General features: G+C 36.2%; 1 protein-coding gene across 1 annotated transcript in view; it reads right to left on the bottom strand.

The window, feature by feature from the left end:
* spock2 (SPARC (osteonectin), cwcv and kazal like domains proteoglycan 2) overlaps positions 1-3,818 on the bottom strand; it is a 31,283-nt gene extending 27,465 nt beyond the window's left edge. Inside the window, exon 1 of the mRNA XM_053501369.1 lies at positions 3,519-3,818. Coding sequence (XP_053357344.1) covers positions 3,519-3,710 — 192 coding nt within the window. The 5' untranslated portion in view covers positions 3,711-3,818. The remainder of the gene's footprint in view (positions 1-3,518) is intronic.
* Positions 3,819-12,325: the final 8,507 nt, after the last annotated feature.

The raw sequence follows: 12,325 nt of genomic DNA, 5'->3' as shown, positions 1-12,325 counted from the left end.
ATAATTAATTAATATTCAGTGAGGATGATTGTGCATTGGCATTTGCTTGGGTTTAAATATCAACCATGGAAGAGGATTTTACTTTCTTCTACTACGATGCCTGCTTCACTAAATTTAATGTTATTTATTTTGGGATTTATTTTCTACATTCAAGTAGAGACTTTACATTATACATATATTGAAGATTTTAAGATTATGAAATAACACATATTGAATTATATAATTAGGTAACAACAACAGGCAGTTGTTTTAAGACACACAGGTCATCTGTCAAGCGCATCAAGCATCATGACAAAACTGGCTCTCATGAAGCCTATCCTAGGAAAGCAAGAACAAAACTTACCTCTGCTGCGGAGAAGTTCAATTAAAGTTACCAGCCTCAAAAATCATTGATTAACATCACAGATGTTACAGCCGTTATGAAGGCTTTACAGAGCATAAGTAGCAAACACATCTCAATATCAACTGCTCAAAAGGGGATTATTATTACTGTATATTTTAGTTGCCTTCAGCAATGTTTTACAATGTAGATAAAAACCAGGAAAGACCAAGAAATTAGAAGGTGTGTCAAAACTATTGACTTCTAATGTAAATAATGACAGTTTGAGGAGGGAAAAGAGCTTGCTGTTATACTAAGACATAAATAAACAGACCAGAAAAACAAGTCAACAGCACATAAATTTTATGCTATTTTGGCATATATTCTTGAGATAACATTAAAAATACATTTAAAACTTAATATAAAAGGTATACTCAAATATGACTATTGTAATATCCAAACACCGACAATAGCGTCTCCTCTTTCCACAGTGTGGCTGCTCCAGTTTGGGGTCACCATAGCGGATCACTAGATTTGTATACTTGATTTGTCACGTTTTGTTCTGGATGCCCTTCCTAAAGCAATCCTCCCCAATTTATCCAGGCTTGGGTCCAGGACAACAGGCTGTGTCTGAATATGATTTATGCATCCTACTCAAGGATGTCTCAGCACCAAGATACAAGCTTGTTGAAAATCCTGACAGGCTTTTTATAATCCATAGATTAGTTACCTTGTTAGCTATCATAGGCTCCAGGGTCTACACTGCAAAGGGCAGTGCAAAGATCTATATGCAGACTGACAAAATAGCAACCAGCAAGAGAGGCTATGTATTTATGCGTATCGTTGTTTGCTCAGCCTAAGCTGAACTTGGCTACGGCAGAGAAAAATCTAACATCTGGTTTTTAAGGCCATCATTCAAAGAAATGTCCATCTCAGTAGAGTAAATTCATATCTACAAAAATCTCCTCCCTGATGCAGACAATAAAGAATTGCAAGAAATGTTCATTAAATATGTATCTGTCTGTGTGAGGACATATGCTTTTTTTCTTCTGCTGTTTGGATTACTGTTACAATTCATTACAATGCCACTCAATACTCTTTGTCTCGAAGGGCATTAAAAGTCTAAATCAATTTCAGTAAGTTGACTTTGCTTTGATACCCAGTGAAGATAAAATAAATATTTTTACAAACAGAACCCATTTAAATTCAGTGCAATTGAACCACTTCCCATACCAATATGGAAAAGGTAATACACAATCTGTGCAATTCCATAAAATGTACCATTCAAAAATTCAAAAATCCATTCAATGTATTTGAGTTTAGTGTCTACTTATTAAATGTTCTGCGTTTATGTAGATACGATCCCTAATAATCATATACTCTTAACAGGAGTTTCCTATTTTATTATTTGGTGAGTGCAAATAACAGAAGATAAAAAATTGTGTATGAAGTATGCAACTGTCTCTTTTCAAAGGATGTGTCTCTAAGCTCAATGGTGCATCTTAACCGTCTCAGAGGATACATTAACTACTAATAAATCTATTTTCCTTTAAACAAGAGAAGAGTGTTCTTTAAAAAAAAAGAATGAACTATTATAGGATACAACTTATTGCAGCTAAATTCACACTTTTATCAAAGTTGTTCTCAGGAGAAGGTGTGGAGGATCAGATTTACGGGGCTTCTCCAGTGTCTGTTCACCAGAGACTCAAGGTAACAAATCCCAAATTGCAGTTTTCAGTAACCATTAGGAACAATGTGACTTCCCTAAAGCTGTAGTGCCACATGAAAACAAAACAAAAACACTTGCACAAAGAAAAGATTAAGGATCCTGTGCACTTTCTCTGTTTCCATAATATCATCTGTGCATAAAGAATCGGTAAAAAAGGCAAGGCAATGAATCTGAAATCACATACTACTTTTGCTATTAACAGTTTGTCAAAGCAGAACTACAAAATAGTTATTGTAAATGAAAAATGTGTTGGGTGGTACTAAATCAGCTTTGAGTGTCAGTAGAGTGTGTAATTATTGAATTGTATACATATTAAAATACTAAGTAATGATATATTCCTCACAAAAAGCAAAGTTCTAAAGGCCAGACTAAGAGATGACTAGTTATGCCATACTGAAGATTACCACGGTCATGTGAATATTATATCATAATTAGGGAAATGTTCTAGCACTGAGAAGATCGCTGTAGTCACTAGTACTCAAGTTCAGACACATTAAAAGGATCTCAAGTGAGTGGCTATTATTCAGACCACGGAAATACTTTTTGATGTGATTTTATTTAAAGGTGTTATTTCATCAGTATTAGTTCCTAGGCTGAAGGCACTTGATGAGCAGAATAAAGAGGATTCACTTAAATAAGAGTGGCATGTAATACTTCTGGGAGATTTATTAACTGCCTTGTTCTAATTTGTTTTTATTTCCCAATTAAGATAATAATAATAATGTTCGACTTAAGGAAAATCACAACAGTGTGAAATTAAATCATTCTGTATAAGATAAAGGATTCTACTTTAGTTACTCAATAAACAGCCTACATGGATTTTTCTTTTACCTAAGACATGATAATATATCTTGCAGATGTAAGTATTGCTGCTGCTATTTTTTTTATTATTATTTTATTTTAATCACGTTAAGGTGTGTGCGCTGTACTAACTGCTCAGACATATGGCTCTGTGTTTGCAGTTTTAAGTGAATTCCTGTCACTGAGGCAGTGCCAATTAATCCACCACATACTGTATGTACAAACCCTGCGAGAAGAAGCTAGACGGTAACTCATACACCCAAAACATTTAAAGATGAAACCTATTAACACGAGACCTAAACAAGCGCATCACCTACTTGTGTGTTTCCTGTCAGAACCTGAACCTCTGAGTAAACTAAGCTAGTCACTATTACTTCACCTACTTCTAGAACACAAGATAAAGATGATTTCTGATATTTGGTCACGTGTAGCTCAAACCTAAACATTTCACATGAACCAATTCCCACCATCTGAACTGTATTGAACGCAGCATTAGTGCGGGTGGAAAGCTATGCAGTGTCGGACACAGCCTTAAGGACAAACCCTACGCCAAGACCTCCCACAAGCAACGAAGCCTTTTGTAAACGTTTTGTTTCCGTACGATAAATACGCTAAAAAATAAAATAAAAATATAAACGCTGCTCGTCTTGGTCGTTCAAACGGACTTACATCTCGGAATCGGTTCCAGTGTTTGATCTTGCGACTGTACTGAGAAATGGTGGCCAGCCACTGCTCGTCCTCCATGAAATTGCTGCTTTTCTCAACCGCATCTTTGCCACCTCGCTTTCCGTCCGCCTGAACCGGAGACCCCGAGAGCATCAGCATCGGGAGGAGAAAAGAGAGAAGACACAAGAGCACCATGATTTCCCTGAACCAGGGTTCAGAAAGAGAACACCGAGTCAGAGGATCTGTTTCTCCTAACTGCAAGAGATGGATGCTAAAATGTGGCTTCACTGAAATGTGACCCGATTACAGGATGCTGGTTTTACACACACACACACACACACGCACACACACTGCTGAAGGGAGAGAGAGGGAGAGAGAGAGAGGGAGGGGGGGGGATGCGGTGTATCAGGTAAATTTGCAGCAAACCAATATGCCTTTTCTCCTAAAGATCAGTGCAAAGATTTACATCAGGCATGGATTCTAGATAAATACAACAAAAAAAAAAATGCAATAAGTATTAAAGCATGCTTAAGCTTTCTGTAAAATAAAGATTTTTTTAAAAGTACAATTCTGTCTAAAAAGCTGTATCTGGGAAAATTTCATTTGGACTAATAGGATTAAAAAGCTGCTCACACCAAAAGCCTAAACAGCATGTGGTCATACAAGATATTAAGGTTTCACATTCAGAAGTAGAAATGCAAACTTTACAATTTGTACTGATATTGTATTGGGTTTTTGCTATTAATATTTTAACATTGGGTTCATTTTGTTTTTTTGCTGTATTAAAACATTTGCTCAAAGCTCCAAAATCAGGAGCTTAAATACACATAAATACACAACAATATGTCAGTGTCTTTCCATGTGGCAATCGTATCCATGTCTTTCCATGTGGGAGTTGCTTAAGAACAAAAACTAAATATCAAACTTTATGCTACGACAGAGTATGGATTACCCAGGACCCCAGATGAAAGTGACCTTCAAGAGGCCTGAAATAAACATTTTCCTGCCTTTTCAGACGAAAGGAAATGGCTACATTTGCACAGCATTCGAAGAAATCGTTGAAAGCCACAGTACCCTGTGTGCAATATGTAAATGTACTCAAATTGGTGAATGAATTTACATACAGCTGAAGTCTGAATGGGAGGCAGTTTTTCTCTGCAAAAAAATTCGCTTAAATAGTAAAAGTGAATTGTAAGAACTAATATCTGTCACTGAAGTCAAAATATGAGTTATTAAACACTGCGAACAACCATGTATATTTAGTATAAGGATGCACATAAGCTACAAGGTGTATGTACCGACCACGTGGAAACAGTGTTTGATTGTCTGTAAGCAGTGTTATATTTACAGCACTAACCCAAAGCAACTTTTTTTTTCTCATTATACATCTGAGCAGTGGCAACTTGGTGGTACTGGGGTTTGAACGAGGGACCTTCCAACTACTATTCCAACGCCTACTGAGTTACCCCTGCTCTAAAAATCGTCTAAATTGACATAGCGTAGAGTTGATCCTAACTAACCTGCTGTAACATGAAAACACACTAAGTGACAGTGCATGAATTATCCTGTGTCACTCATTGTGTGTCACACTCACTGTGTGCGGTGTAATCGAAACCACAGACACCCAGGGGAACATTCTTATGTTCTACCTGTTACCTGCATTACACACACATACATGAACACAAAATGCTGTACGTTTAACAGTATATGTGTGCATGGATGTTCACTATGAGACAGAGCATGGGAGATGATTACCCACAATATTTATTTTTTGCTGGTCTGGCGAAACATTCGCAGACCGAGAAACTTGCAATTCAAGAGCATGGGATTGCACTGTACTATTACATCCAAAAATCTCTTTTACACCATGTCATGTGGCCTCAAGCAGCTTCTCAAGCTTTTGCCTAAACTATAAAGAATAACTAGCCCACATGTGTCTGTGTTTTTTCTTTGTGTAAACCTGTTAAAGTTTTAAATGGGAAATAAATCAGGTTGTTGTTAAATATCATTATTAATAATATGCGCACTAAATGTTCCTGGAACTTTGTGAACTTTTTTTTTTAATTCATGCCACCATCACTGATTTCATTGACCTTATGCCATTTTTTCCTTTTTTTCTAAACAGAATGGATTGACTATTGACTACAAGCTGCCAGCTCAATCTTTTTCTCTCATTCTCTTAGGAAGAAACATCAATGTTTAGTGATGAGATTGTATTATATAGCATTGGAGGGGACAGTTTCCCCTGATCTCAGCAGTTTCCACCATTGCTTTGCAGGGACACTTCTGTCACTGATATGCTGCAGTGAATACCGGTACAGTACTATACTTACTCACCTTGATTCCAGCCTCTTTCAATTGCACAGAGATGCTGACACATCTTTGATATCAATACTTTTTCACAGTCACTTAGTTCTGCAGCCTGGTTAGAGTATCATCCACACACTTTGGTTACATTCTATTTTAATAGGTCTCATAGCTTTTACAGCATATTAGTCTATGCTACTGATTACCAGTAGCATCTGCTATATATGTAAGTAGATAAAAAGCTTTAAACACACAGCTACATCAGTAAGTTATAGGTTAATATAGATACAATATTCTCAATATACTTAACCTTGTAAAAGCTAGTGCAAAAGACTAGTTTGCCAAAAGTTTTTCAAACTTAAGATTAGAGAAAGCATGTTCAGTGCGATACTTGCCCTACCATTTAATAATAATCTTTACACTTCAGTTCTTCATCTTTGATCTGGGCTCCTCTAAAAATGTTAAGGCTGTGATCAGAAGCCTTTGGAGAAACAGAGTATACAGGCATAACTATTTAATAAACTGTGAACTGCTGCAACAACTGCAGTTCTTCCTAGCTTTAAAGGTTCACATTATTCTTTTTAGATAAAGTAAATTTAAAACTGTTTAACAGCATAATACTTTTATTATTTTTAATACTATTACATTTGTTCCCTTACTATTGGATTTGGACGGAAGTAAGAAAACGCAAAGTAAGACACTCCTGGAGTGCAGCTTTTCCCTTGGTTTTAATAATTGATCCCACTATTGCTTTCTTTTGAACATAGCAATCTAAATTCACAAGGACAGTATGCTTTTAATTAATGAAAGCAGTGGCTGTACAGCTCAGAGAACGAAAGAAATCAAATAAGTACATCAGACCACATGGGCAATGCTGAGTTATTTTATTATTTTTTTTAAGTAAAAATGGGCTTACTTTCCTATGCCTACATCATGTCCTGACATTAGCCTGGATTTGGCTTGGTGCTAAATAATTTAATAGCAAGAAAAAGTATGGGTATCTTCATTTTAATGAACACAACGCCACCTTGAGTTATCAATGCTGGAATTAAAAGAGCATAGGTTATATTACAATTTCTGCTTATAGCAATACAGCCCATGCAAACAGATTTATGTTTATGCTATACTGTAGCAGAAACATTTGCAATGTGGCATGGTGGTATGATATTATTACTAATTTACTGATATATCATAATACATTAAAATTGTCAGCTGCATACACATTTTCCATCACATTAACCTTAAGATTGTACAAAGAGGTGCTGTGCAAAGTATGGGAACTGAAAAAGAGAACATTGCCTCTCAGCAAGATTTATCCAGCATCACGGTTTCTTCTGTACCTTTGGGAATTGGAATCCTCTTCTAGCTCCTCCAGCCATAAATCAAACTGTAAATGGAACAATGTTTTAGTCAGTGACCAAAAGCACACACACAATCACACTCAGAGAGAAAGAGAGAGAGAGAATGGCACCTCTATTTGGGGCCATGGATACAAAACACAAGTCATCATCTTATCGCAACATTAACAGTGTTGTATGATGAGTTTATTACTTCTTATATGTAATAAAATATCTATTTGAATTTCAAATTGTAACCGTTATACCTCCATGTTTTGTATTTGCTATGTACATTTGCAATTCCAGAATAAGGAAAAGAAGAAGCACCAAATAAAGATGTCAAGCCTTTCTGCAGATGTGGCCCATACCTAACAGAAGCCTTCGTGTTCTGAAGGCATGGTGTTTCTATGGATACAGACTACTCCATGCAGCCCTGGGACACTCCTGCAGCACTCCCTCTGCATTCAATTCAGCATTGCTTACTATTCAACTGAACTCCTACTATCAGCAAAATCACACAGAGAATTCATCTATTCTTCTTGGTACAAATACAATGACCCATGTACAGAAAGGATATCTAACATATTCAGAAAGGAAAAATCTATTTGGTACTGCTAGCAGAAGCTGCTTTAAATGCAGGCCAAGGTGTGGATGTGTGTCACAGAACAGGGAAGGTTGTAGCCACAATGCATTTAACATAGTTGCCTTTTTACAAATTTAGGATCGGTCACACCAATTTTGTTAAGAACTATACATACGGTATGTAATGCATAAAGAAGATGAAATTAGAAGATCGATTACAACAAAAACATAAAGATATTTGTTGAATAAAATGGTTTACATGAAGTATAATAGCTCATGAATGCCTCCTAGTGTACTTTTTTATTATTACAAATATTTTCCTAATTTCTAACCTTGGATTACTGTTTACAGTAATTATCAACAAATAGTTTTACATCATTAACATGCCATTTTTTGTGTACTTTTTAATAATAATAATTTACTTCCTAGTAATCATTTTTGTTTTAAGCATGTTCACTTCTGTATGGAATAAATCTTTGCTTTGTGTATAGCTAATAAAAATGTAATTAGACTTACAGTTAAATTAAAGCTGCCATTCTGGCATTATCTATGTATTGAGGAAACCAAGCTAAACAATAAAAAGCATTAGCATCAACAAAATTATTGTATTGATTTACTCTGATTAAAAACACTCCCTACTTCACCTCCTTCTTTGTCTTTCGGCTATTCCTTTTCAGGGGTCGCCACAGCCAATCATCTGCCTCCATCTAACCCTATCCTCTGCATCCTTTTCTTTCACACCAACTTACTTCATGTCCTCTCTCATTACACCATAAATCTCCTCTTCGGTCTTCATCTAGACCTCCTGCCTGGTTGTTCCAGCCTCAGCATCCTTCTACCGATATATTCCGATAAACTCCCCAATGAACATGTGCAAACAACCTCAATCTAGCCTCTCTAACTTTATCTTCAAAACATCAAACATGGGTTGATCCTATCCATCTTTGTCACTCCCAAGGAGAACCTCAACATCTTCAGCTCTGCTACCTCCAACTCTGCCTCCTGTCTTCTCTTCAGTGCCACTATCTCGCCGTAGAGCATTCCTGGTCTCACCACTGTCCTGTACACCTTTCCTTTCATTATCGCTGATACTCTTTTATTGCACAACACACCCATTCTTTTCACTTTTCTTTACCCATTCCAATCTGCCTGTACTCGCCTCTTCACCTTCCTCTTCACGGTTGCTCTGGACCGTTGACCCTAAGTATTTAAAGCCCTGCACCTTCTTTACCTCTGCTCCCTGTAGCCTTATTGTTCCACTTGGGTCCCTCTCATTCATACACATGTATTCCTTCTTGCAGCAGCTAACCTTCATTTCTCTGCTTTCCAGAGCAAACCTCCACCTCTCCAAATTTTCCTCCACCTGTTCCCAGCTCTCGCTACAAAGCACAATGTCATCTGCAAACATCATAGTCCATGGAGACTTCTGTCTAACCTCATCTGTCATCCTGTCCATCACCAGAGCAAACAAAAAGGGGCTTAGAGTCGATCCTTGATCCAAACCCACCTCCACCTTAAACTCTTCTGTCACACCTACAGCACATCTGACCACTGTCTTACATGTCCTGCACCACTCTAAAATACTTCTCTGCCACTCCAGACTTCATAGACCCTCATACAGCACCACAGCTCCACACTCGGCACCCTGTCGACGCTTTCTCTAAATCTACAAAGACACAATGCAACTCTTTATTACCCTTTCTGTACTTCTCCACCAGCATCCTCAAAGCATATACTGCATCCGATATACTCTTCCTAGGAATGAAACCATATTGCTGCTCACAAATGCCCACCTCTGCCCTAAACCTAGGATCCACTACTCTTTCCCACAGATTCATTGTATGGCTCATTAGCTTTATGCCTCTGTAATTGCCACAGCTGTGCACAACCACACACTTTACCACAAAGTCTTTTTCCTCCAGAGGCAAAAAGACATTAATGCTCGTAGTCAGCTCCAGTGTGATTGGCAAAAACATTTTAAATTAATTGCAACATTACATATAGAAAAGTATCATATTTTTAAAGTGTATACAAACAATTATAACTTCTAAATATGTGCAGGAGCATTTTCACAATACAAGATATTCGTGATAATCCAGCTATAATATTTGTATTCTACAAGGGGCCCTGTGTTTGTGTAAATGTATGTAAAGAACAAGTGATATGAAACACTAATATGAACCTAGAATGATAGACTTTAAATTTTATAACTGGCATGTTTTACTGCAATATTTATGTACAAATTATTTAAAATAGGTTAAAATTTACTTTTCGTTTCACATAATGTTTAGCTTGTTCATTCTATTTGAACAAAAAAGATGAAAACATTGAATGAAAATATTGTGCAGTTACCTCCCGTAAATCACTTTAGAAGCCCATAAATCACCAAAATTATAATAGGCAAAATAAAAGGACAAAAAAAAATCCTTTAAAGAGTTAGTCTTTGTCTATTGTATCAGATGTGCTGCAGTGACTGAGCTCCTTTGCCACATTTAGAAGACGCGCATTTGTGCTTTAACCTTCTTTTAGCAGTTTTTAGTTTTGCAACTTTACTTTTTGTAATTTTTGTGATAATCAAGGAATTTGATTATCACTTGCTAGCATGTGCATGTGAATCCAAAGAATATATGCATTATTGAAACTGTTTTAAACAATTCTTGTTTTATAAAAACAATTTCTGTATAAACAAACCTAAAAAAAAAAAAACCTAGAAAAATTTCACTACTGTGGGATGAATAAATGTATATCTAATGAAAAAAGCTACGGCAAACAACCAATGTGCAGCAGAAATGTACACTACATTATTTTCTTTCATCAGTTCAAAAACATGTACAAAATGCTAAGAAAATTAATTAAATTATTAAAGGTGTAGTGTTTGTCTACCATTCTTTAAAAAAGCTGCATGTTTTAAAAAAAAAAGCTAATTTAGTAAATTTACAGCAATCCAACATGTGATAAGTGCATTTGGGAGATAGAAAGAACATTTAAAATATCATTACCATGGTCAGTATTGAGTGTCTTTAGGATCTTATCTTGAATTTTTATTTTCCTTTTTTTTGGAATCCATTGAAAGTGTTTGCAAACAAGTCCACACCGGTTGTACTTCCAGTAGCATTTTTTTTTAACTAAATGGGATAAAATATGATTTCTGTAACAAATTACTCATAACAATTGAATGAAATGAGGATGTGGTACACAACAATACACCCTGTTTTGTGTGAAAACATTTCAATGAATTTTAATATTAAATGTTTTGCATTTATGAAAATGATCCCAATAGTTATGAAGACATGGATGTGTGGCATGGTGATGATGAACCATCTGTTTGTGTGGAGATTGATTTTTAGAAGTGCCTTAAATTAAGGGAGATAACATAAAAAATGCAGTAACCATTTTAAAAAATTTCACTCATTCACTAACTGAGTCATCTTCTATACAGCTTAATCATGTATATAGGGACGCATGGGGCTGAAGCCTATTTCAGGAGACCTAGGGCAAAAGGCAGGGTATACCCTGGACAGAGTGCCAATCCATCGCAGAACACACACTACAGGCAATTTGGGAACACCAGTTCAAATTCAATTCAAATTTTATTTGTCACATACACAGTCATACACAGTACGATATGCAGTGAAATGCTTAGTCAACTGCTCATGACCTTAAAAAGACAATGAATAGGAAATAAATATTGAAAAATTAAATAAAAGGTAATTTTAACTAGGAAAGAATAAAATATAAAATTAAAGTTACAATAAAATAACATACAACAAAAATACACAATATAGAAAATATATGAAGATATTCATGCAGTTAGCCTAATCTGCATGTTTATGGACTGTGGGAGGAAACCGGAGTACCCGGAGGAAACCCAACAAGCACAGGGAGATCATACAAATTTTATGCACACAGCGGAAATCGAACCTGGACAGGAATCGGACCGTGGAGGTGCAAGGCAACAGTGCTAACCACCACATTACAACTATTTTAAAATCCTTCCATTTTACATTTTTAAAGTAATACTTTTTGTTTTTGACTGTGAGTCAGTATGATGGTCAATTGAGGTCTTTTTCCTTATTATGAAAAATAAAGGAGCTATAAATCTGGAGTTGATTCGAAGTGTTAAATTTGCATTTGGTCACTGGTCATGGAAGTTCTCAGTATATGGTCCAGAGGTGTCAAAGCAAGTGAAGGAGGCCGTCATTAGGCTGAAAAGCACAGCAGACCTATCAGAGAGAATGTTAGGTGTGGCCAGATTAACAATTTGGTACATTCTTAAAATTCCTGCACTTGTGAGCTCAACAACACCAAAAGGTCTGGAATATTACAGAGACCACCATTACATAAGACCACTAAAGTGAATGACTACAGAATATTTGGTGAAGAAAAAAAACCTTGACAACATCTAGCAATGTCAGGAAAACTGTGGAGGAGGTAGGTGTATCAGTGTCAAAGTCTACAATTAAGAGATGCCTTTATGAATGCAAATCCAGAGGGTTTGCCTCATGGATCACTGGTAATGCTCAAGAAAGCTTAGATTTTGCTAGGAAACGGTTAAAAAATAGCCAGTTCTGGTTCTAAAAAAAA

The sequence above is a fragment of the Clarias gariepinus genome, chromosome 8, assembly GCF_024256425.1.
Source record: "Clarias gariepinus isolate MV-2021 ecotype Netherlands chromosome 8, CGAR_prim_01v2, whole genome shotgun sequence".
Taxonomy (NCBI): domain Eukaryota; kingdom Metazoa; phylum Chordata; class Actinopteri; order Siluriformes; family Clariidae; genus Clarias; species Clarias gariepinus.
The sequence above is the reverse complement of the archived record's forward strand: the minus strand, read 5'-3'. Positions and strand labels throughout refer to the sequence as shown.